The sequence below is a fragment of the Strix uralensis genome, chromosome 8 (assembly GCF_047716275.1).
Source record: "Strix uralensis isolate ZFMK-TIS-50842 chromosome 8, bStrUra1, whole genome shotgun sequence".
In the NCBI taxonomy this organism is placed as follows: domain Eukaryota; kingdom Metazoa; phylum Chordata; class Aves; order Strigiformes; family Strigidae; genus Strix; species Strix uralensis.
In genome coordinates this window covers 25656304-25684273 of record NC_133979.1, presented here as the reverse complement: position 1 = coordinate 25684273, position 27970 = coordinate 25656304, and the positions used below count along the sequence as shown (strand labels likewise).

At 36.7% G+C, this 27970-nt stretch overlaps 1 protein-coding gene across 3 annotated transcripts in view; it reads right to left on the bottom strand.

Moving 5' to 3' along the window:
• The window catches only part of DENND1B (DENN domain containing 1B), a 170507-nt gene that overhangs the window by 79125 nt on the left and 63412 nt on the right, over window positions 1-27970 (bottom strand). The window contains exons 4-9 of one of the 3 annotated variants that reach the window (XM_074876747.1): window positions 27346-27395; window positions 17612-17731; window positions 8480-8549; window positions 6479-6559; window positions 3664-3723; window positions 1792-1845 (exon numbers count right to left, since the gene is read on the bottom strand). In XM_074876747.1, the coding sequence (XP_074732848.1) occupies window positions 1792-1845; window positions 3664-3723; window positions 6479-6559; window positions 8480-8549; window positions 17612-17731; window positions 27346-27395 (435 nt within the window). The remainder of the gene's footprint in view (window positions 1-1791; window positions 1846-3663; window positions 3724-6478; window positions 6560-8479; window positions 8550-17611; window positions 17732-27345; window positions 27396-27970) is intronic. The other 2 variants (XM_074876748.1, XM_074876749.1) reach the window with 2 other exon arrangements.

Here is a 27970-nt window from a genome sequence, read left to right as displayed (position 1 = left end):
CACTGGTTGTCAGAGGCTGATGCACCGTGATAATTTGAGTCCAATTTACCTCAGACACCCTCTAACACTGTAGTTGATAATAGTATGCTGTTTCTGTCTTGCAAAAGCTGTGGTAAAAAGAGTTTGCAATCTCGTACAGACCAATATATCTTTGGGAGACAGCTAGTTGCTTCTGCATTACATCTGAAAACTTACTGCCCCTGAAATATGTGAATATTACAACAAAGAATAAGGGAATTCATTTTATTGCTAATTTACTCTAATTACCTCAGGTCCTCACTCCCTCCATGTTCTAACCCTACATTAGTACCATACTATTTTGATTCATACTGAAAGGATGAGACTTCTATAAATGGAGTAAAAAATAGTTACAGAAAGGCACCTTGAAAATTACTTTTCATTTCTTCCACAGAATCAGAAAAATAAACCCACAGGATGGTACCATCTCAAGACCCTCCCTCAGCCAGAGTCTCAGAGTGAAGCTTCCCCACATTTTCTTCAAGCTGAAGATGTAACACACCTTCTAATCTCCAAAGCTATGTTTTGTTAGAACCCCAAATAACAGGCTAGAACAGAGGAATTAAGTTTCCTTTAAAAACAGAGGAATTCAAGGCAAGGGTGAAACAGATGAAAATAAACATTTAACAAACAAGCCCATCCTGCCCAAAGAGCCCTTGCAAGAAGAGTCCTCCCTCTCACTCCTCTATCCAGCAACTTTCTGTAGTTCTCTGGGTTGTAACGAGGGCCGTGCCATCTCCTCTGGGTCCCTGGCGCAGACTCCCTTCCACCACCGCGGACGTACCCGCAGGCCTCCTCTCCGCCGCGAGCACCCTGCCGCTCCTTGCCAGCCTTGACTTCCCCGGCTCTGTTTCCTGCAGCAGCCCGGGAGCCGCTGCCTCCTGCCTCACCCGCAGCGTGGACGGGACACCTTCCCCTCCGCACCCGCTGATGCCCCACCGCAGAAGCTGTGCCTGTGCCTGTCACACGGCCTGCGCAAACACCGTGACATCTACCAGGAACGAGTTCTGCGGCACTGCGGCATTTTGGGCCGGGGTGAACCCCCCAACAGCTTAACTTTCAGAAGGATGTTATTATTTGAAAGGGTAAAAATGTACATCATGTACATCTATACATCCATATTCAATTCCAGATTTCAATGCAAGAGTGGAAAGCAGAAAGTTTCAAAGTTCTTTTATTAGATGTTACCCAGTTAAACACATCATAGAGAATGTGATCCGAGATTTCACATTTGCAGTCTACCCACAGCACCGTCACGGATTCAGAATCTACAGAATGCAAGCCTTCATTAAAAAAAAAATAACCACCACCACCATTCCTAGTGCATGGTTACCATCCAAATGTAAGCAGGTACGGCATGTTTTCAGAAAGCCTGAAACAATGCCTTCTCACACAAAAAATAACCGCACATCTTGATAGCTGAATTTGCAGCTTAGCAATGCAGTGTTTAAAGGGCAGGTATTCGAATAACACGAGGTGCAGAAGTAGAATAAATTTTACATAAATATTCCCAAATAAATGCAAACAAGACAAGTAATTATGAACAAAGGGTGGATATAGCAGTGGTCAAAAATGCCCTGTTAATGCTTTAAAATGGGTTAATGATGAATGCAACAGTAACTGCTAGCTAAAGGTTGTAATAATAGACATCTATCATTCTAAGAACAGTCTTGGAAGAAAAACATCTCCTATTGATAAAAGCAGAGTTCAGCCCTGCCCACAGAATGAGGTTGATATTCTCCTAAATATTTAAAAAAGAAACTGCATACTTACGCTTTCAGGGATTGTTGGCAATCCAGTTATATCAGGAGTAATGAAATACGAGTGCTAATCAATGGGGAAAAAGTAATTAATAATGTATGCACACAGAAACCAAAAATTCTTTTTTAAAAAATCCAGCATTTAGGATTTCCAACCCCATCTTTGTTTAAGCAAATAGCCATTTTTCCAATAGCATTCTTACCACTGCTAGACAAAGAATTAAGCAGATCACGACACGAAATGACAAGCTCTGGTTCAGCACAGCACACAAACCAAGGGAACAAAACGCTGGGCTGCAGTTTTGAAATAACACTGAAATTAAGCCAGCTTTAATTGTTGTCACAAGCCTGAGAGTAGCATTGATTAAATTAAGCATTGATTAAAAAAATTGCAACCAAAAAAAAAAATGTTAACAAAATGTAAATTTAGCGTGGTAAAGATCATTCACATGAAAAAATTAATTAGAATACAAATATTATTACTTGATATACATTATTTTCTCTTTCCAAACATCTTTGAATCAAAAACGTGCTGACAGAAATGACAGCTTGAGATTTTGCAGTCATTTATGAAATACATTAGCAATTTTATGCATCTTAGTTTGAAACGATCTAGGATGTAAATATAAAATGGATTAAACTAAAACCAGATGTAATTTAAATTATTCTCATTAATCCAGTGCTTTTAGTAGTTATCAGACATGGATTTAGCTCAGTAATTTTAAGGCATTTTTGCATATTAGTCTAAATCTTGGAGGACAAAAAACCTTAAGTGCATACTAAGTAAATGTGATAATTATTGACTTTTTGGCTTTTATTTGTTTTTAACGTAATTTTGACATTTTTCATAGACTTTCTTTGGTTTTATAGTGTATTTTGAAATTATAATTAACAACACAAAGACACAGCTTTTTTTCAAGTCAAACTTGAAAAAGATATACCAAAACATAAAGGAAGTCTGTAAGATATTAAATGCGTCTTGTGTTCAAGCAAAAAAAAATTTATTAATACTATTAACTCTGTGTAGGAGACTTATTAAACCAGCTTGATACATTTAATAGAAAATTTTCCCCACAAATTAGGTCATTTGGCAATAGTTAAAAATTTAAGAAAAAAAATTGGCTTAAAGAAGGCATCCCATAAACATCATAGCACTTGCACAATAAATATCCCAGGTTGTTGTTTTGCATCAACAGAGGGAAAAAGCTAAGACTTTTTTTCTCTAGTCAAGAACAGGAAAATATGCAGATTAATGGAATGCCTACATTCTTCAGAAGTATAGTGAGAACAGAAGATTATTTCCTATATGTAATAAGGTCACAGAATATATATCAAAAGATTTCTGAGTAATGAAGTTAATAACTTAGAGAAGTAATTATTTATAATTAACAAAGTAATAATATTTCACTCATTAAACAGAAAAGGAAGTCAGAACTATGAGAAGCAAAGACCCATTACTGCAGTCATTAAGAGTCATAAAGCAGCAAAAATAATGTGGTATGGAGTCCTTGCACATCTTTGTGAACTCCCTTAGGAAGATGTATGACCTTGGAAGAGATACTAAATTAATAGTTGCCGTCCTGTATAAAGTTTTCTCTACAAAAGACACTAGAAAATGCAGGTTTTGTCCATCATTTTAAGGGTTTGATTTTGGTTGCGGTTTTTATGAAAGGAATATGATGCACACACGCATAGCTCTGAAGTTAGATTGATTTAAACAGAATAGGTACATTAATATTTGACTGCTCTTTTAGGCTAAAGACAGCAGCAGAAATTCCCAAAGGACAGGTATAAATAAGCCTGAAATCAAAAGAGATATCCTATAGCAAGTAATTATTTCTTTAATTACAATAGGCTTTAGATAGTCAGTGCCTTTTAAACTCACCGATACAAGACAAGGCTGTTTTTTCAAAACTTGCTCACTTGCAAAAATCATCTCTTGGTTCTTATGCAAGATGAGAGAAAGATTGAATAATTGACTTTTTAGTTTTCCAACAGAAAGGCCGAAGCTGACTCTAATGCTTGTAATATTCCATGTTTAAAATATTGGCTGAAAATACATTTTATTCTGTGTATTCCTCCCCCATTTGAATTCAGACTTAACTTAGCTAGCTTTTCCAACAAAAAAAAAAAATATCACTTTCGTTAGCCATTTACGGGTAAAATAAAAGTGACCCAAATTATATTTAAGCTCAGGCTTCATAGAACAAATGATCACCCCTCATAAATTTCAGCTGCAGAGTATCTGCTACTGGGACTGATAGGTGAGAGAAGAACTTGGTCCTTAACTGGGACCAAGGAATTTTGGGTGTCCTCCTAACCTAGGATTACTGGGAAACACCATGTATCCAGATACTGGGCATAATTTATGCATGATTATATACATGGAATCCTAAGTATTGTGGTGGTCTGCCATCTAAAGCCTGCTTCAACATCTATGAGCCTCACCCTGCACCATACCTGAGTAAATGGGGGGAGGGATCTTTTTTATTCTGCATCATGAAATTTGAACTAGACTCATCCTGGCACAATGAAAAGCCACCTCATCATGTCATTTCTACATTTATTTTTCAGACTTTAACTTCTTTTTAAGCCTATGACTACTGATGGTTCCAGTCTAGCTTATTTACAATATACGAGGAGCAAGAAAGGAACATCAGTATAAAAGACTAGGCACACAAAGTTAGAGTTGGGAGAGGTCATAAACATTCCCCTGCTCCCTGCAGCACTGAGTATCACAAAACCAGATATGTCTGTAGATTCAACAAGCATTCTGATTCAGGCTAACCTATTCCTTCCTGCTCTGCCCCATCTGAACCCACAATATTTGCTCCACCGTACCTGCTGCCAAGCATTTGGCAAGAGGCCTGCATTTAGATAATCACTGTTCAGCTAAAAAGATTACAAAACTCTTTGATGTAAAAAGCTACTGGGAACAAAAGACAATTGAGAAAAAAAAAAAAAAATTCAAAAGCCAGATAACATTGAAATAAAACCAGCAAGCATCAACTTTATTGCAAGCAATTTGTCATCCCAGTGTTGCCAGCTCTATTCACCACAACATCCATTTCCAGGTTCATCACAACATTCATTTTGAAGCAGGCAAGATGAACTTCTATGCAAGATGAACTGCAACACTGATAGCAACAGGCAGTAACATTTTGCAAGAAATGCAAGGAAGAATATCTTTAAAACTTCTCTATGTCCCTCTGAAACACAGTAGTATTTTTAAAGGACTTTATAAAGTGGCTCAGGGTTGCCAAAATAGAATTGGTTATAATACTGTATTAATGATAGTAAAATATTATTTGATATACAGAAGTATTCTTGGCAAAGGTAGTATGAACTGAAAAATAACTTGAAAATATTACACTGACAACAGAAAGAAAAAACCTAGTATCAGAAACAATTCTGACTAGAGCCTCAACAACTGCTATGCTGTTCTGGTGAAAAACACCACACAAGACTGGAAGGACTTCCAAATACAGTGGATTAGCACTGTTCAAGGGGGAAAAATATTAGGCCTCTACAGCCTAGTGAAAAAAGCGTAACAAGGAATCTGAAATATGACAAATTAAAATAAAGGTAGCATTATGTTAAGCAGCAAGGGTGAGTAACAACTGGAACAGAAGTGGTAGACTCTCCATTTCTGTATGCCTTCATAATAGGGCCAGATGCTTTTCTCAAGTCTGTGCTTACTTCACTTGAAGTATTGGGCTCATTTCTAAAATAAATGAATTAAAAGTAACAGAAAATTACACAAGTAAGGTCAAGATAAATAATTTAATGACTTTTCAGTATGTGGTATGGGAAGCCTTTACAAAACCACTTCTTTCTGTACCCTACAAACTGTGATAGTTCAATCAAGAAACGGTTATTTGTACACAGTTATGCATGCTGTAATTGTACAGATGCTGCGAACATGAACAATGTCTCGAAGACAGCAGAGGCTCTGTATTGGCTTTACATCTTATGCAGGCTCTACGAATGTATTTAAACATGTGTCCATATGCTATTTCTGTTAAAAACTTCAGAAACTGTGACAGGCTCACTTTTTGACGTTTCTGCTGCAACACCACCTTGCCATACTATCAGTGTCCAGTCCCACATCACAAAAAGTCAGAGCACAAAAGCAAGGTAGACATGGACACTTTCTTTCACCTAGATGTGCTGAAAGTTTCATGTAATGCAGTACACTTCTCCTACCATCTTTCCTACAGCATTTTTGTATGATCAAGCAAAACTAGGAAGGGGAAGATGGGAAAGAAGCCAGCTTACACAGATTTTTGTCCAATCCTGTAAATCTATCTACTCAGACATAAGAGGCAATAAAACAGAGTTAGTGTCTCCCAATTCACAGCAGGAGAAACCAAAATTATCTACATGAAACAGCTGGAAGCACAAAAAAGTAGTTCTAGCACTGCCAGATCCCACTGCAGTTTACTTTCTCATCCATAGAGCAAAATTCAAATTTCTGCTTCTTTATGACTTTAAGAGAACAACATGACACAGACACAAACTCTATTCTGCACAGAGAAAAAAAAGAAAGGAAAAGGTTGGCCAAGTCAGTTAATGATGGGAAGCAACATAAGTTTACTGTTTATGAAGGGGTTTGGGGGGGTTTTTTGTTCGTTTGTTTCAACCTTACCTACTATTTTATAGTCAATAATAGGAGTAGGAATTAAACAGAGAATACTTACCACACTTAAACTGACTAAAGCGTTCGCCTTTGGCACAGGATGGCTATACAATGATTTTAACAAATCATTTGAGTCATTTTCCTAAGGGAATATTTTATAAAGGTAGTTAATTATTGTATAAAAACTGACTAATTACCATTTACTACACATCAAACTATATATTGACAAAGATATATATACATTTGATGAGAAAGACAATTGCAATTCACAGTGAGGTATTTAAATATTAAGTATAAAACTCAGGCCAACTTTTTATCTCAGAAAATTACTGTATCTGCAAGTTAAGTCAATCTCTTCATTTCCCCATGAATCACATTATTTGCAACTGAAAATATTGTTAACACATCTAGCTGGTCTGTGCATCTTGGGCATCATCTTCCTATCTTCCTAAAACTGTTAGCCACAGTATTTGTCTATTCAAAGTTATACTAAATATGCAGCTTCATAGATATATTGTATACTTTAAAAATGATTGATCAGAGCACATAAAATAGTTAATAAGGTTTACTAAAAAGTACATGCAGCTACTGGGTTTAACTACGATCCCCCACCTTGATCTCTAAAAAAGGCATTTACTTGGGAAATAGATGCAGCTGGAGTTTTTGCTTTGTTTAGGGTTTTCATTCTGTTTAGAGTTTTTGCTCACAGAGATTAAATTCTTTTTGTTGTCAAAGTAAAACCAAAAATATCAGTGACAGGCCAGGGCCAGCTTTTAAATATAGTGTTTTGAGTTTGCAGGAAGCTTCCATCTCTCCCTGCAAGAATGATGATATTACTGGATCTCATGCTAGTAAGCAAAACTTTGGGTCTAGCTCTTGGTCAGATGAACAGTGCCTGGGCCAGGAGGGAGCAATATCTTCTAACAGTCTCCTCAGCATATGTACTAGGCAATACAACAAAATACTTCCGTACACTGCTAAAACTTTCTCACCCATCAAAACAGTTTCCTCAGCGTATAGGACAACAAACCTATAACCCTTATAAAAACTTATAACAACTTAAATTGGTTGCAGTAATAGCTGCAATGCCAGAACCAGTGATCAAAAAACAAAGAAGACGACAAACCCTACTCCTTCTGTCAAATACCACCTTAATAACAATTTTTACTATTCCAGTGAAATCAGGGCCAAACCCAAAGTCTCATTACATCATTTATAAGACTTAAATGTATCCCACACTTTATTTAAACACAGCTAACACCAAACTTTCCTACTGCATTTTCTTTTTACATAAAATATCAACATTCTCTATATTCCATTTACTATAATGCACAACAACTGCTTATTCTATAGTTCATATATTCTTGAAATGTCAGCTTTTCCAGTCTACAACATATGGCTGACTATTGATGCTTTTTTTTTACATTACAATCTAGTACACTAATATAGTTAAAGGAGAGAGGTATAGCTTTAATGTTCTCAGTAAAGACAGATGCCAGTATTTCCTTTCCTGTGTAATCCTTGAATATGTCTAACTGCTCATGAATATGCAAACTAAACTATCATGATTCTTCACCAAATGCTACAAGTAATTTTGTCTTGCTAGTTGAGATGACAGAATTACAAGAGGTAGTTTTTAGTTAATATGAAGGGTGAAACAGTACATCATATTTTATGCAGTTCTGAAAAAAAAAAAAAAGTGTTTGTAACTGATAATCAGATAGTTCCAGAGATCTACAGTTTACAATCAATACGTCATACAGATCTCCAGTGATGTGACACTTTGCTCACACTTCACCCAGGACTTGTTTATGCTAAGACTGACACGTTATAAAGGTATATTGTCAGCAGCTTTTTAAGATTAATGTGAGATTCAAGTGACAGTGGCAGCTGTATGTTCAGATTCTTTGAATTTCAATATGATGAATGTAAAAATTTGCCTCTAAATTCTACTAATATTTTAAAAGTTTAAACAGTATAGAATCCCTTTACAGCACTTCAAATGGTGACTATTATTTTAAGGAAATTATTTTACACACAGAAATAGAATATCTAAAATTACCTGTTCTTTAGCCAAATAGTCTGCCAGGGTATTTAGGAGCTTGTAGTATACCTCAAACCATGGTAGGTAACTAAAACAGGAGGCGAAAAAGCATTTTAATTAAAATATCAATGCATTTTTTCCAGTGCTTATAAAATAGTACGATAATTAATCTTACACATTTTCATAATATTTCCACATATAAATAAAATGCATGTATAAAACTTTTCCCCACAAATTCAAAGGTACATCACTGACAGATAGTAAGCAGCAAAGCTACATCTCTTTATGCTGGACACCTGCTTGAAGCTCCAGTAAGCACAGATTAGCTCATAATATCTTCCCATTATTTTAAGGGCACCAAAAAATCATTTTAAACATTGCCAAATCACATTCCATTATCTTTAATTGTTACTGCTTTACATAGTTATGCTATTTGCAATTTTGAAATTCCACACCCTGTTAAATCTGGTGAACTGCCAGAATTGTTGCTTCCCTGGAGAATGGAAAACAATTTTACCTGGGCAGACCAACTACCCTGTATTTGACAAGTGGTGCAATGCTATGCAATAGTATAGATGTCATATTATATGTAAGAATATTGTTCTCCCTGTAAAGTCATTCTATAGGTAGAATTAACTTCTAAAAATAAGAGAGCATTCACCAACATCGTAAACACACAGCACATTAATATATGAATACTTAATAGACTTTTAACACAAGTCTGCAGCCCATATGCATGAAATACTCTCAGTGAGTTAAACAGAATCCAAGATAAATAAGACATAACAAGAGCATGAGAAAAGAAACTCAAACACAGTGGCATCAGTTCCATTTTTCTGTCATCTATTTACAGAACAGTTACCTTTAACAATGACATCATCAGTGACCACATGCTACAGAACTTTCCATAATCAGTCTTTAAGCCTATGATACAGTTGTAGTAAGTCTGGTAAACTAGATAGTACCAGTATAAATTACTCCTTATTTACAAATTACACACCTTCTCATGTCTGTTGGAATTTTATCACAAAGAACATTACTAAAATGGTAACAGCACAGTTAACATTAGCTGTTTGAGATTAGATGGGGGCCTGGGAAGGAAATAAAGCCTGAAATGTTTTTACTACATTTCATACCCATATGTAACAATATTACACACTTTGTTATTCTGTGCAGTGTAAATCCACTGACATATTTTCAATGAATTTCTTAAAAGCTTTAGTGTGTGCTGTGGACAGACCTTAAAATTTCAAATTTATATATTTCAGGAAACATGCTAACTGCAACTGAAAAAGCCCAGTATGCAGAACCTAAATGTTTTCCCTGATAGGAAAAGGAAACCTGTTAGGGGAAATCCTAGCTGGTAGAGAAGCCGAGTCTACTTTTGTGCAGTGAGTCCAGTGAAGGATTATGTTTTCTTTGAGACACCTCTGTTCTCAGTACGCAGCTGGCAAGGCTTTAGAAACAGATCCCAATTCTTAGGGCAAAGAAAGAGAACAGCAAAAATCTGAACGCATTTTCAAGAAAGCTTACTTTGCTATACTTATAAATGCTTAACTGCTGGTTCTTTAAAAAACAAACAAACAAACAAAAAAAACCACATCATGAATTTACTCTTGCCAAGCCTAAAAGACACAGAAGCAATGTTTTCTTTTAGAGCCAATATATTAATGTCTTTATCTCACTTTACCATACACTGCACTGGCTATTAATCAAAACTACATCAACCTATTAATGCTCACAGACATTTTTAATGCTTGGTACTGTTGACAGTAGTTCAGGTGTGACATTATTGCATTTGCTTTTCAATATCTTCTTATATAATCATAAACTTTACTTCATTGCGTCTGCATAAGGTCCCTCACTGCTTACAGGCACGAACGCTGCTCTTGTAAAACATCCATCCTAACAGCACCTAAAACATCCGATCTTTGAGTTTTCTTCCACCTAGGACTCCTGTTCTATTATCTTCTGAAATCATGTTAATCTGGTTTTACACGTCACTGAAACACAGTGCAGATAGGCAAACAAAATTGTTCACCACAGCGTTCAGAGTACCCGCAAATGTCAGAGCTGTTGAACAGTTTTACCAGCAGCAGGGACTGGAACACTGTTCCAGCATTTTGTCCAAGTCAAGGTACAAGTTAGGTATAAATCGTAAAGTATTTTTATAACACTGGACACACAAATGAGTTAGATTATCTAGAAGCTTCCCATTTTTTGCTATCACCCCTGCATTAGTAGTGTACATCACCCCAGCATATTTTGCTGTAGAATACTCTAAAATCTTATCTAATCATTCGTTTTTCATAATGAACATTTACAGACAGCATTCTATAAAAATAAATGTTCCTACTTCAATAAAATATTAACCATATTTCTTTCTTGTGTCTCTGATCTCAACTCCCCTCTTACTGTGAAAAGAAAAATTAAATGTAATTTTTAAGTCTATGCATAAAAAGGTCAAATTCATCATTTGAAATTAATGAACCCAAGCAGAAAGCCAAGAGAGATTTTTCTTTCATACAGCAAGGCATGCTGACCAGAGTACTCACACAAGAATTTCTTCCCTTAGCAAAATCAGGTTGATGATACACTTCCATGTCTTCATGTAACAAAACCACAAAGAAAAACATTGTAAAAACAGACTACTTGAACAGTTTAAAAATGCCAGTTTCCTTTCTGAGCTGAAAGACTGAAAAAATAATTGCTTTAAGCCTTATAACCAGAGACATGAGGTTAAGATAATTTCAGCATGCCTCTTAAACCTGAAAAACTAAGGAAATCAAAACAAGTACTCCATTACATTATATGGCATGAAACCAAAGGCCACCAAAACCTGTCCTCTGTTGCTTTTCCACATAATCTTCGGTTCTTCAAAAGCACAGTTTAATTGCAAAAGTTTTTGTCAATATTTTTAATTATACTGTTCTCACTGCAACAAAATATTACAAAGAACTATTGGAAAGCAAAAAAGTTCCCTTTATATTTTTCGTTTATGTATTTGCTAACTGGTATTAATTCAGTATAATAAAGAACTGTTACATTTGTTGTCATAAACAATAAAGAATGCATTTGTGTGTGTGCATATATAATGCATCTACTGCATTCAAAAGTAAACATAAAGACAGGTTGTGTTTGTTCATAACAGAGACAGCTATCAGGTGGTATTTTAGATACTCCATTCAAAGAACAAGTATAAACTCTTCTTCTTTTGTGACTCAAGCAGCTTTTTTTGCCCTCTTATATCACAGGCTGATTTTGCAAGAACATGTGTGCTTGCTTTATATCTTTATCCAGTACATCGTATTGGATAAAACACTGTATATAGAATCATAGAATCATTTAAGTTGAAAAAGACCTTTAAGATCATCAAGTCCAACCATTAACCTAGCACTGCCAAATCCACCACTAAACCATGTCCCTAAGCACCACATCTACATGTCTTTTAAATACCTCCAGGGTATAAATACCTCCCCACTTCCCTGGGCAGCCTGTTCCAACGCTTGACAAACCTTTTGGTGAAGAAATTTTTCCTAATATCCAATCTAAACCTCCCCTGGCACAACTTGAGGCTGTTCCGTCTCATCCTATCACTTGTTACTTAGCAGAAGAGACCGACATCCACCTTGCTACAAGCTTCTCTCAGGTAGTTGTAGAGAGTGATAACATCTCCCCTGAGACTCCTTGTCTCCATGTTAAACCACCCCAGTTCCCTCAGCTGCTCCTCATAAGACTTGTGCTCTAGACCCTTGTGAAGACCAGCTTTGTTGCCCTTCTTTGGACACACTCCAGCCCCTCAATGTCTTTCTGGTAGTGAGGGGCCCAAAACTGAACATGGTATTTGAGGTGTGGCCTCACCAGTGTCAACTACAGGGGTATGATCACTTCCCTAGTCCTGCTGGCCACACTATTCTTGATCCAAGCCAGGATGCTGTTGGCTGCCTTGGCCACCTGGGCACACTGCTGGCTCATATTCAGCCAGCTGTTGACCAACACCCCCAGGTCCTTTTCCACAGGGCAGTTTCCCAGCCACTCTGTCCCAAGCCTGTGGCGTTGCTTGGGGTTGTTGTGACCCAAGTGCAGGACCTGGCACTCAGCCTTATAGGCTTGTATGGCCCTTGTGTGTGTGTGACAGACTAAAACCAGGAGCACTACAGGTAAATGAATCTTCTTAGCTTGTCCTGTTAGCAAATCTTGCAAAATTATTTAACATATGTTTAGCACAGAAGAACTAACCTACGTACAGAAAAGACATCCAGCACACAAATGCCCATTGACATCTGTTATGTTGGGTAATGATTTTTTTCAAGTCTGTACAGAAATGCACTGCCTGAAAAAAAGTAGTTTTGAACTGGCTGGATTTAACAGAGGAGACCCATAATATATTACTCCTAACTCAAAACTCTCACACTAACATGTAGCTTAACAATAGATAAAACCAAAATTAAAGTCCATTACTAGAAAGACCTCACCATCATACTTGTATTCATAAAATTATTTATGAGCAGTGCATTTCATAATTAATTAGCTGTCTTACAAAAACGTCACAAGGTTATCAATGAAGCCCCTTCAACGTAGATGAAACAGGAAAAACAAGGCTTTAATTTTCAATTTTGATGTATTTAGAAGCCTACACTTCAAATAAAAATAATTTAGGTTCTTACACTATGAAACCGTTACTGGTTTCTTGTTTATTTTTCTTTCATTGTACACATTGTCTTTGCATTCCTTATGTTACAATCAGTAACTGCTTGAGAAAAACATACAAGATAAACATAAAACAACCTCCAACAACATATAACAATTTCTCTAAAGTTGCCACAAAACATTTCTCCCATAGTAAAGAAAAACATCCAAAAAATACACAATATTGTTTTAATAGGTATGTATTCCCTGGTTGAGAATACAGCGGTCCTTATTTAAAAGTACAGCCACTGCCTGTCACGAAAGCAAGAACCCAAGATATTTCATGGTTAATTAAAAACGTACTTAGCATTTTCTTTTAATCCAAATGAGGCACAAGGCAGGAGATCAGACTTTTATTCAAAGTCATGCATAACCCTTGTTGCCGTAAGTAGACTTCCACCTCACTGGTGCTTCTACTATAGCTCTGATAAAACTTTTACATTCATGAGTCAAAGGTTAAATAAAGGAGAGGAAATGTTTTCTGTCAAATAGTCAGGTAACCACTAACAGTCCTGAACTATCAGCAGGAATCTAACTTCTAGTAATCAAATAAAACTAAGGAAACTGCCTTTCCGTAGCTAAATGTCTAATGTCTAGGGGCTACTTTTCTGTCTGGAAAATTGACACAAAATGTGTAAAATTGAAACATTCTGCTTCTAAGGGATTTGCCTAAAGGAAGAGCGAGAAAGCTTCAAGCATGGTCTGAACTGAAGAACTACAAAGGCTTACCACATAAATCTGTCTTCCTTATTAGAGCATTTCATTTGGAAATGTAGGTGACAATTTTACAGTCATAAAATTAATGAAATGTAAGACTAAGCATTTTAATGATGCATTCTGTGTTCTTCTGGATACATAAGGTCAACCTCAGAGTCCATCAACAGTTTCAAGATTTTTAACAAAACAAATTTCAGTCAAATTATTTGCACTTTATACTAAAACTGTTCAGGTAATTCAAAAACAATTTCATGTAAAACCAGAAAGTATTATTTCTACTGCAAGCAGCAGTGATATTTAGAAACAATACCCAGAAGGATTAAGTCTCCTTCTATTATTGAAAAGTGAACACTGAAGTTTCTACTGTGCCACTTCAAATCTCAACTGGCAAAATTATTATTTAAATTGAAATATAAAAAGTAAAACTAGAAGAAAAGATCCAGTATAGTATATGAACACAACAAGGTATATTACAATATTCCTACTGTTATACCCCTTGTTCTTATGGGGCTGCATTAGCTCAACAGTTTGGGGAGAGGGAGGAGGTGACACAGCAGGATTCACACTGAGAACTTCACAAAGCAGCCATGCAGTTTAAAGAAAAAAAACAAAACAAAACTTGCAAAAAAAAAAAAAATAATCACACAAAACTTCTGGAGAATAATTCAAGATTTATTTTCTCATCTTACTATGGTTTTGCACTTATTGGCACTTCGAATTTGGCAACTGCAGCCAAGCTCTGCAGGATCAATTTAGACAATACTGTATCACAATTAAGTTCCTCAAACAAAAATGCCTGAGATAGCTACCTTGGGAGATTTTTATTTCACTGTATAAACATACAGAGAACTTGAACAAAAAATTCTGATTCAGGGAACAAATCGGTTTACACAATTCATATACATGTGTATATAAAACACTAAAAAAAATCCATAAAACTTATAGAAGAATTTTATATGTACAAGTATATTTTCTGTTTCATACTAATCAGTTTAAAGCAGGACTATGTGGCTGCAAATTCAGAGATTATTTCCTTTAATTAGTGTTTCAGATGAAGAATGAATTATAGAGAGAAGTCACATAGACCACAAGACTTTAATCTTACAAGCAGCTTTAGGCGTAAAACCTGAGGACAACTTCAGTTTTCAGTTAAGAATCCCATTCAGCAGTTCAAATCCTATCTCTTTAGCAGCCCTGGCATAAGTTAACACACGGCCTGGTACCATCCACAAAAGACATTCACAAGAGAAAAGCTGTATCCTGTTCCCCACTCATCAGTCTACCCGAATTTCTATTGTATTTACTTCTCATCACTTTGACTGGCTTGTTCCTGCTCTTCTTTTCAGAGATTCTTACTTAGATTTTAGTTATTTATGACCATTTCATTTAGTTATTTTTTCTGTATTTGACTATCTTTAGTTGTCTTTGTTAAAGTCCCAGTCAGCAATCTTAATATATTCCTCTTGTTTGAGGCAATATACATACATGTGCATATGTAAGATATGTAGTTAGACATGGTATTTATGTACACCTGCCTTTGTGTGTTTATGTAAAAGTCTATGATGATTGTGTACATATCTGTGACAGACAACTAGTTTGAATTGCTCATACATGAGAGTCATTATGTGTATATAATCACAGTGAACATAAATTTATGTTATTTTGTTATATGGAAGACAGCGAGTGTGAACAGACATACACACTATATATAAAGACAGCATTCATTTGATTTTGGTTAATTTAAGATCAACAAGCATGTACAAGGGAGAGCCAGATAAATTGCCAAAAGAAATCTGCTAGGGAGTCTCCTTTCACCTGGTCACTTCTAACAAATCTTGGATTCAGAGCAGAAACCAGACTAGATACGAGAACATATCGGATGGAAATACTGATGCATTCTTTCTGTCTGAGCTAAACACAACAAACACACAAATTGGAGAGAAACCAACTGCCAACTAAAAGTACAATGCTACGAAGCTAGCACTGTTACGCATCCAGCTATGCACTGTAAATTTGAAATTGTCACAATAAAAGCAATAAAGGCAATGCTTTGGTGAAAAATTATAGCTTGCCACTTTTCATTTTCATAGTTATTTCTACCAAGTAACAGATCTTTGACTGATCTTTAGCTGATGTATGTCTGTAGGGAAACGTTAAAAGAAATATGCAAGCTTACACCAGATGAGAATCTGCGTCCTTTGCTTTGTAGCACTACATACAGTATTAAAATGTGCATACTTGGTGTGTGTAACTGATTAAACATTTGTTATTATAGCATTAGAAGCCAGCCAGACAACGTTAGGAGTACAAGTAAAAAATTCAGTTTCTAGCTTGATGAGGGAAGAAAAGGTTAACTCAGAGACAAGGCCTAAAGGTACACACATACATTCTCACTCTGGGCCTTAACAAGATATATCAACAAAAGGTATCACAGAGAAAAGGGTTAAGCATTATACATTCAAAAATCCTAAGAATTAAATCTTTCTGAAGTATTATTAAAGAAGGATTCTCAGGATCACAGAAAGTCAATTAATTTCCAGAATAAAATTTTCTCCTTTTGCTGTTTTCATTATATGGTAGCAATTACTATTTTTTTTCAATATTTATAGCAAATACTTATTTTTAAATTACTTGCCCAAAACCACCCAGCATACTGGCTCTCAACAGTAGTTTGGAAACTGTTTAAAAGCTCCCAAAAGTCTTGATGTGATATTCCCAAAAATTTTACGGACTATTCTGCAAGTTTCTATATTGTCTGGTCTTTTCTTCCTCTGCATGTGTTCTTTTACTGATATTCTTTTACAGTCGATGTTGGGTTTGTCTCCCTAACTCATGTGGTCTATCCTAATGACACCTTCCATGACTGCCCGATTTCCATGATACCTAGTAACGTGCTTTTCACAGTAAACTTCCTACCTTACTCTCCAAAATTCTCAAAGTTGCCGCTCTGCTGCCAATGGGTTTGGCTCTTTGGAAGCACATGGCTCCTCTTCCACCTTGTGTTTGGGGATTCTCAGTTTGAAGGCAATTACACTTCGATTTTGTTCTTCTCATGTGCTGCTGAACTGGACATTCACATTTCCTCTACAGGCATTACAGGCTGCTAGGTTCTTAATTGAAGTTGCAAATTTGCCTTTAATTAAAGCGCTCTGCCTTTTAATTAATTAAAAGAGTTTTAGGACAGCTAAACAATTGGTTTTTTCATTACCAAATGAGAAGAAAAAAAAGCAGCGGGAGAAACAAAGTATTTCACTGGGGTCAATTTCTCCATCATCAGTACCTCTTCTGGAACAAAGCAGCATGCTTTTTATTGAGAATTATCTAGCTCTGGCATTTCTTATAGTCTGGCCAAAGAACATGGAAGAGACACCCAAAAAATCATATTTCCAAGAAGAGGAATACAGAATAGCATACTTTATTGTTAAATTGACTGGATACTTGTCAAAGTTCTCATTAGAAAGTAAAAATACCCACATAACATTCAAAGCCTCTAAAGCTGCAATGTATTGTTCTCTTCTTCTAAGCAGAGATTTCATGTTATTTAAATAGAATTATTTAGCCTCACACAAGAATATATTGGGCTTGGGGCCACTTTTCACGCAAAATCAATGGTAACAGTGTTGTAGGGAAAAGATACCCTAATAGAGAAATAAAACACATTAGCAGAGAATTTGCAAAAGATAGTTTTTTCTTGTATTTTTCTTATATTCACTCCTTGATTCAATTTTTCTTATAGCAGCTTACCTTAGAATACAGAGGCAGACCTTGCCTCCTGACGTCAAACGGCAAAATCCAAACCTTTGCTTACTTTCAATGTCGGTGAGCACGAAGGTAAAATGCTGTCCTACTTGGTTTTGGGACACCCTGAAAAATTAGATACAGAGCATAAAACCACTAAATCACACAAAACATGAGCATTTAAGTCACTGGTCTCAAGCACTTTCATGCTCAAGCCTCACTGTCCTTCTCTCCCTTCTCACCGTCCAAGCTGCCTCTTGCACCTCACTCCTTGCCCTCGGCGCAGAAGAGCCCAGGTCCTTCCTTCAGCCGTGCCTCTGGCTGCCACCCTGGCCCCACACTCCAGCTGATGTGCTCCATGGCATCTGGCCCCTAGTCTGAATGGATGGGGCCTTTCATAAGGTCTTTTCCTAAGCAAGGCTTAAGCAGAGCCACCACAAGCCTGCCAAAGCTTGTTGGCTTTGAGCACACCTCAGAAGTGGAAAATGGTAGTCAAAATAAAGGTTGAAAATTCTACAAGTAATTTATTAAATATCATAATACAAGCCTGGCTTAAGACAGCCATTAGAAAACTAGCTTGCTTTTTTTTTCAGAATAGCTTCACTGGTTAAACCCATAGCCTTCCCATACACCCATATCTTCCTTCCCTTTTTGCACTACACATTGCCCAACAAAGAACTTGTTGCTAAGTTCATTTTCCAGTGCAAACTTGTTTAGTTCTGGAAATGCAAAAGCCAGAAAATAATCAAGAACTAACAATGCGAGAGCTAAAATAATAAGTAACAATATCCTCAAGACTGTATCAAAACATGTAACCTCTTGAGACGGAGCAAGTTTACACAGGATTTCCCTGCCTGATGTTCCAACTCCTCTTATCCCCAGACTATGCTCAGCGTTCCCTCCGCATAGCAGGCTAAATCGTTTTGTTCTCAGTTTCCACCTCCCCTCCAGTGTCACCTCTGATTCCTCGTACTCATCTCTGGGTCTCAGTCCTAAACTCCATTCCTGACCCCCACTTTCTGCTTGACTGTATGAACCTTTTCCCAATTTCCTTTAAAGAAGAAATGGCATCTTCACTGCCGTGACATGTCTCATCTCCTTTCCACTCTCAAGCCTTTCTCTCTTGTGCAATTTGTCAGCTTCAGACAGAGAATCACTGAGAGCATGGGACAGACTCACTTTTCAATGTGGCCAAACTTCAGTGATCTTCATATAAATTGCAAAATGCATTCAATGTAAGCACTTTAGAACACCAACAAACTGTATCTGAAGTTTACTCACAGAAATATATATTGCACTTTTCCAAAATCTCCCAAAGAAAATCAACTTTAGGTAGACTTAAGATTTTCAGCCAGGAGAGGTAATGTGTGGCATAGAACGAATCATAGAATGGTTTGGGTTGGAAGTGACCTTTAAAGATTTAATTAAAACCAAATGAAAACCAAGTTATGATGAGGAGGGCCTGGAGATTTGAAAACAGGAAATTCAGCAGTTCTGCCTGCAATTCTATTGTGTGCTGTTCTTCTCCCATTCTTACATGATCTTCTACAGCAGAATACCTAAGCACCTGCTAGTATGCGCTATGATTAACATAGGTCATATGTAGTTCAATCTTAGATGCCAAGGTGAAAACGAATTCCTGGAGAAGCTGAGAACCATCACAGATCTCACAGTCTTCCAATCTAAGACCACAAAATATTTTTTAAATTTATTCCCTGCATTATGGGTTGGGGTTTCTTCCTGTGGTGTTTTTTTGTTTTTGTTTTTGTTTTTTAAATCTCCACCAAAATAAAATATAACATTTTTCCCCTAGGAAAGAAGAAAGTAGCAGATGATCAAAAGGCAAGAGAAGTTACATGGGACACATGCACATTACACTGCTTAACACATGCATGACAAAAGCTTAAAGGTTAGTTAAGTGATACCACTACCCAGACTGTAGAGTCTCCCACTCATTTCAATTTAATCTAGTGCCCTGTGAACATCCAGTGACTTGGCTGAAACAAAAGCCTGTGCTGAGCATATATGATATTACAAGATACATTTAGTACAATATAATCACTGGAACCCCATAATAAATGGACTTTTTTCAGTTACGTAATTAAACTCAAATCGTTTAGACAAGCATTTTCCTCATTTGTCTTCAACAGACTGGAACAACCTAGCGTGCTCTTTAAACCCAGTAAATGCTCAACGGCCTTCACTCATTTTTCAGATTCTGCATAGCTAGCATGCCACCTGTACGTTACGCCTGATACAACAGAGAACCATCAATAACAACGCACTATTACTCGCTTGCCAATGATGAAATTTTTTACTTCACATCTTTGCATTTTCCTCTTTATTCCTGAGAGCAGATCACCACTGAAACCTGCAGTATGGTTTCAGCATCCCTTATGCACACTGCGGCCGGGGGCTTACACAATAATTCAGCAGTAGCTGGTCAGTCGGTAGCACTGCTAACGCACCATGCAGTGAGCTCGGCTGCCTCCTGCGTCCACCCCCTCTCCACTCTGCTGCATCCCACCATTAGGCTTGGAGCCTTCTGCAGCCATGACTGGCTTTTTCTTACACTGTAAAATACCTGGCATGGTTAGGCTGGGGTCTCTATGCACTGTCTTAACCCAAAGAGGTCACTGGTAATTCACAAAAAGCAACTGTTAATAGATGCCCATCTACACAGGTGTCACTTTTAATGTACTGTGTACATGTATGTCAGGCAAATGACTATTCCATCACTGCTTGAAGACAATTCCTTAGCCCAAAAAATTCACATCAGTAAGGATCTCTTGCTTTCAGTTATTTGCCTCCTCCCTTCCCAAAACCTGAAGATGACATGGGAAAATAAACTGGTACTGCAATTAAAGCACACATAAAAATGTCGCCACACAAGACCACTTTAAAATGAGATTTAAACTCTGACATTCTCTACTAAAAATAGCCCAACCAAGATATGATAGTTCACCAGCAGGCAATTCCAATGCCATCTCAACATCTTCCCTTTGCTTCTTTAAGAGAGATAACTCCATGTTTCGACAGACAGTATATAAGTGGCCCAGCTTGAAAACTCTTTCCCACAGAGTTTATAAGAACATGTAAGCAGCATGTTCCAGATTTTCAAACTGAGAAAAACTCAAAGGCTAAAACTGAATCTCCACAAAGAACCCAAAAGTTTGCATTTGGTCCCATTTGCTTCAAAGGAACAGCTAAGAGAAGCCAGTGACCATCCATCTGGACCACATTTTCTGATCAAAGTTTAAAATACTGAATTAATTCTGGGTTTCTAATTTGAGAACTCCACTTAAGATCTAGGGGCAGCAAGGATGCCTGTTTTTTTTTACTCCTCTTCAGCAGAATTAAAACTGACTATATGTAAGCCTTACAGAAACAAACAAATGGTGATTGGGGATTTCTGTATATCAATAGATAACCACAATGTATAAACCAGACACATAAAACATTCAAAAAGTGCTAGCACTACAGTTTTAACTTATATATTGCATGTATCATAATGTGGACAAATGTCTATGTGACCTGGGGCTCGTGCCTCTCTGTTTCACTGTGGTACATTCAGGTTGTTCAGAAGTTAGGTCTCACCTTCAGAGGCAGGTCCTGCCACTGCTACTGAACAACAGCAATGATGCCTCTCAAGTTTTCCTTAATGTGAAAATCAACACGTGTAAAATGCAATTATTACATACCAGACTGTTATTTAGACTTTCTATCAGAGTGCAGGATCGACTGGCCGAGCTTCAAAAACTTTCTGCAAAACACTGATCTAGTCAGCTATTACAAGAGAGCATGATCTACTCACTTGCATGGGAAGAGCAGGCACAAATTGCTCCCAACCGTCACTGACCTTCTCCTCACTCGTTCTTCCGCCTTGCTTTTAACATACTTTCAACTCTTGCCCTGAATGCTTACATTTAATCTTAGTTTAACAATAATAAATTACTAATAGCAAAGAATGTGTGTTAATACTTATTAACCCTGCAGACTACAATGGGCTCTTTTAAGGTTATTACAGTTCACTATAAGAATAAAAGTAATTTTTAAAATTTTCTAAGTACATATCTACACAATGCAGAAAAGGTTCTATTGATACCCATGGAGTAGGTGAAGAGTAATTTTAAAAATTTTTCTTTACACTACAGGTATTGTTCAGGCCTCATTTTAAGGACACCTTGGGAGCGCTGATTAAGGCAAGAATTAAATCTCTTCTTCAAATGAAAAGCAGCATGTCTAATCATTAAATTTATCCCTTGTTCTCAATAAGAATTGTTCTTCCTCCAAATTAATCTGTTTAGGACACAGATGATGTTTGAAATTATTTTTTCTTCAAATTTTAGGAATTTTTAAAGGATTTTGAATTTCAGAGAGATTTTTCAAAGAGTTCCTTTCTTCAGTGAGTTTCAAAAAATGAAATGAAATGGGAATACAGATTTTGATGACTTACTTTTAAAAGAAAACAAAGTTACTGGTATTGTTAATTATATGGTGTCACATACATGTACTTGACCAAAGTAACTGAAGCACAGGGTTCTGATTAAAGCTTTGGTGGCTGCTACCTAAACCTGAAAATTTCAAATGTATTTCATCTCCCAATCTGATGCTGAAAAGCAAATCCTACCAGTCATTCACTCCAATTCTCCCTAGATTAGACAACAGATTAGAAACTGCTTCAAGCAGGAATTTGAAAATCAGATGTTAAGGTAGTGGTACAAACTGATGGATAGTCTGGGATGATAGACTAGCTGATGGATACACTGGGGAGACAGTAACCCTAGGTTGGGCTGTCTCCTTCAACTAATTGCTATCCCCAAATCTAAGCTTCAGGGACTATTTTCTCTACTTCCAAGCCCCCTCCATGACCCATGACTCCACATCTCAGGCTCCCTGTGTGGAGGGCTCCTCTGCTCCAACTGAGCTATCTGACTTGAGCTCTGCTTCCCAGAAACCCCAACCCCTTACACATCAGAAAGAACAGGAACAGAAACAAAACTGCAGAAGATATGAAAATGTACAGAGATACCACCAAACAAGAAAATTCCCAGAAATAAAAAGCATAATTAGCTGATAACTTGGGTTATGTTTCAAAACAACAGAAGCATTAAAAGAAACCACAAGTAGTTAGTAAAGAGTCTCACTGGGTGTATTTAACTCGCAGCAGAAGCCTGCTCTGTCCAGGGACCCTGCCCATCATACCTGGCCGAGGGTCTATCGGAGCACACCACAGCTCCCTCAGTGTGCCCAGGTTTCCTCTCAGATGGGTCCACTTCTGCACACATATGGAAACCAAATAACCCATGTTCAAAACAAACAGTTAGACTCTTCCATGGTGCACAGTGCATGCTGCAACCTGCTCTTATAAAGACTTCTCTCCTGCACATACATTTGATATTACACACACGCATACCAAATGAGATAAAGGACAGAAATAACTCAATTCTATAAAACTGCTGCTGCATTTTTGAGTTCACAACCCATCTTGCAAACTCACTGGAATGGCTGAAGTGTACAGGAAATACTACAGTTTGTTTATCTTCACCTGTACAGCTTGAAATATGTTCTCAATTATTTACTTCTCATTCTCAACTATCTACCTTGAAAGCAAAAATTTTTGTGCAATATATCTTGTAATTGCCTTCCACAATATCTGTAAATCCAATGATCTCTACACCCATTGTTTTGCACTTGTCTTGATCATAGCTGTGTTTCTGCACCAGAAATACCAACAGAAACAGCATTAGCCAGGAATGGGAGAGTGAAGTCATGTCATTCCTGACATCATTACTCATTGACCCAAACAGACTATGAGTTAAATAATATGCCCAGTAATTCCCATACTTGAGCAATATTCTACTGCTAATGAGCAATCTTCTACAGCAGCAGCAGCAGCACCACTTCTTACACTCCAAAATATAACACTTCCCTGCGATCGGGTGAGCGCCACAGGATAAATTGATGAGGCACATATCATTGTCTCCATGCTGATCCTACAGGCAGTTTCCAAAGTGTCTTAGCTTAAAAGCCACACATGCTACACATTCAGCAAAAGAAATGCATCCTGAAGGGGAAAAGACAGAGGAATGGAAGGAGAGAGGGGAGGTATTTATGGCAGAGACAAATGAGAGAAATTGAAAGCACAGATAAAATTGAGGGGTCAAGCAGTGATGTAGCACAACTTAGGACTGAATTTGAAATGGGTCCAAAAGGAACAAGAGGAGAAGTTGCATGCTCACTAGTCATCATCCAGCTAAATAACTGATGGATGTAGAGATCAAGGTGTGGGCTCTCTGCAAAGTTACACCTGAGTTCTGAGTTGAGAGTGAAAATATGGAAGACCACTGGAGAAAGAAAAGTTAAGAAAACTGTGCAGAATTTGCATAAAGGTATCAAGGAACAAGAGAGAGGACAAAGTGCTTTTTCTGATATATTAATATTAGTTTAGCAAACATCAAAAGGAAATTAAAATCTCTATGTTCTCAAATGTTAAATCCTCCTATTCCTTATGAAAAGAGAAAGGAATTCTGTAGCAGAAAAAAGGGAACACATTCGTAAATATCTACAAGCAAACTGTTAGAATGTTATACAATTGTGACATTTATTAAGCCTAAAATAATTTATCCACAAAAAATACATAGGTTCTTGGAGCAAATGCTCAAGAACTTCTATGACTCAATTCATTTCTTAACCCCTTCAAAATAAAATGTAAGCCATAACTGGCAGTAATGAAATTATGTGCTTGCTTTCAATAAAAAATTATATATATAAACTCAAAGTTTAAATCACATTCAAAACATTACAGCACTGTGCCTTTTTTTGGCTTGCCTTTAACAGGAGTTACCTCTAGATTTTTAATCACTGTTCACAGTATGTACTTTTGATAATTAGAATGAGTAGTGTACAGTTATTTATAACATTTGCACAAAAGATAAAGTAAGTATGTTTGGTGAGATGATGTAAGCAGCAAACAGTGAGAACTAAGTTGGATCTCTGTCTATGATCCTGTAGCTTAGTGAATAAAACAAAATCAAATACATTTCCTTGTTTCATTTACTTTTCAATTAATTTACTCATTAATACAGGTGAGTTGAAAGAAAACAGGTGACCATGATCTTACTACTGTGCTTTATCAGTGCTTTAACTTTCCTATTTCCATAATTTGAAGAATATAGATTTCCTACCTTAATGAGTCTTATTTAGCTAGTTAATAGAAAAGACACTCCATTCCCTCCAACTCTGCTGTACAGGAGGAATCCAGAAGCAGTTTATGGAACAGAGTCACTTTTTTTGTTCTAAGTATTTTGACCAGCAGCATCAGTGGAAGTTATCACTTTTGCACTGGTAATTTCCAGCTCTTACTAGGAGCAGATATTGCTCAAAGTGGTTTATATATGTAAAGTACACCTAATACAGATTGAGAAACTATGCTCTCTAAAGTAAAATAATCAATGAAAAAGATACTTTGTGTTTCACTTCAATCAAAGCTTTCTGTACAGAAATTGTCATTGAAACTGCCTGCAATATACTTGAGAGTATTAGGTGTATAGTCTATCATGATCCTCTATACAAGAAAAAAAAAATGTATATGTATTTTTTTACATATATATATTCACCAGACAAGTGAAAAGCACATTTATGGCTAGACAAAAACTGAAATGATTGTCACATCTTAAATGTCCATTGCAAAAAAACCATATAAAAAGGAGCTACAGCATGTTTTTCTCAATCCTTTTCTTTATCGGTCCAAATTTCAAAACAAAAAATAAAACTGAGAAAGCAGAAGACAACTGGTTTTCTTTTAAAAAAGTGGTAATGTATGCCTACATTATAGAAAATGCTTGAACTGGGTAGTAAACGGTAAATACACCACACAGCTAGTAAATTGTTCACACAAACAGCTTGCCAGTAAAGTCACCTGCTTTCTTGAATGAGCTTCTAGTATTTCTGTCCTTTTCCCCACAATAGCTCTGCTCCTCCTCCTTGTCCATGTTCTTTTATACTCTCATGATCCTGCACTGCCTTTGGTTCTCCCACAAACCCCCTAACACCCAGCTCCCAGCTACACAAGAAGATGCGAGTGTGGTGGCTGATTTTAAAGATACCATGGTACTGCCTGAGCAGTCAGCAGGCCAGACTGAACATCTCAGTTTTGTTACCCTCATTAGTATATTTCAGCTTCCAAGAACTTGTGTCCAACTGTCACTTTTTATGAAATTTGTAGAAATTTTGCACCTTTGAGAGCACTGCTTTACAGTCAAATATGAGGTCAAGAGTCAAAAAGCATGTTTGAGGAGGGGGGCATAGGATGGTATTAACAGACAAACAAACATCCCATAACTTTCTTCTCTTTGTTGCCTTTTTTTTTTTTCCCCCTTTGGATACTCAACTAAAATACATACCTAGCTACGCTACAAATTCATGTATTCCCACAGTTTATTGATTAAACTTACCCATCTCATACAAGCAACTAAGTGTCTTCTGAATGGTTCAACAGAAATAGTTAACACCAGATGAGTTATTTGAAAATAATTATTTGCTGCCAGTGATTATCTTCTTGCCACTGGATGGCAGCAACAGAACCTCACCTTTTTCTGTTATCCTCAAATTTTATTTCCATTATGCATCTTCATTATCAATTTTAAACAGAATTCTGTACATATCTTAAGCACATTAAAGACTTTAATGCTTTAAAGCCAGCACTGACAATGTATTAAGTCATTAAAACAGCTTAAAGGAGAGAGCTTAACCAGTTCAAAACCCAAACAACTTAATTAAATTCAACTATAAAAGACTAAATGAACCTAGTTTACTTCAGGGAAGTTGTGTTTATGAAGATCTTTATTTTGCCAGTGTGTTTTTCTGCAAAGCGTCTCTTCTTTCCTCTATACACACACCATCTTTTACTCCACTGACAGCAGCCTCTTGCGTCTGATAGATGCTCCTCATTTTTGAGTCTCCATCTACAACTGATGCCAATGCTGTTCTGAAACCAGCTCAGCCTGCATGGTACCTGGGTGCAGCTTTCATTAATTATGCAAATCAACCTTCTAATTCAATCTTTGCTGATTCGGACAATATGAGTTTTCCAAAGCGAGTAAGTACAATTTATTAAATTAATTACCATTAATCATTTTGACAAGCCTAAATAAATATTTTAATTAATAAAAATGTTTTATATGAACAATTTAAATGACTGGCAGCATGACATCGAAGCCACACTATAACTGATACCAGAAAGGTAAGGGCTAATTAATTATAAATAATGGTCTTGATTCTTCTCTGAGAAAAATCAATTGCATATTCAGTTACTTCCATGCAATTAAAGCCTTAATTTCTTTGAACTCAAACATGTTTTCAGTACTGCTCAGCAAGGTTTTATATCCTGGTGCACCGTAACATTTTTTATGATGCTTGTTGTTTGAAGGAAACTATGTTATACCCTTATATTAACACAGATGGTGTTTACAATTATAATGGACAAAACTGGGAGCCAGAATGTAGCTCTACCTTGAAAGAGATATCCCTAAAATTCTGTAAAGGTTGCATTTTGCTGTGATAATTTCCTACTAGTGATTTCATACTTACTTGAACAACAAAGGACATGTCTTCTCATCTGCAGGTGCAAGTTTAGGGAGTACAATATGTTTTCCTTTTCTTTAAATCTTTCCTTGCAATTATGCTCAATATCATTTTCTATGAAATATTTCTAAATAAATGATAACTGTACCACATACCTTTCAATGTCAAAAGGAAAGCAGAACTTTGGAACACTGTTCAGCACTTCCTGTAAATACAAGTAAATGAAATAAAGTTAGGATTTTTGAAAAGGCTTTTGAAAGGCTTTTAAAAGCAAGCTACAGCTTGCTTTTAAAAAATATCCAAAAATACTCATAACAAATAATAAGTTCAAGGAATATATGATTGCAAAAATACAGCACACGTTCCTGGACTGAAATAATTGATTATTAAAAAGGAATTAAGTTTGTGCTTTGGCAGATTGCAAAGACAATGCCATAGAAGCCCCAGGAGGGAAAGGCCTGGCCTGAAGGGTATTAACACCCTTCACATCCCCGCTGGGATTCCCTTCAACAAGGCCATATGGATTTTACAAGAAGCACCACACCATATGGGTAAGCCACGTCTGCTGCTACTTGTACCACAGACTAGCCACAGGGACTTCTGACAGATCCTGGCTCAAAAATACAAATGTTGTTTCAATTAAAATGCAGGCAGAGAAAAGGGAATGAAGTTGGCAGCAGAATGAATTACAGAGAGGTATAACAACTCTATACATGTTCCATAGTCAAACGCTGAAAATGATGGAAATCGTCTGCTGGTCCAAAGGAGAAATTTATATGA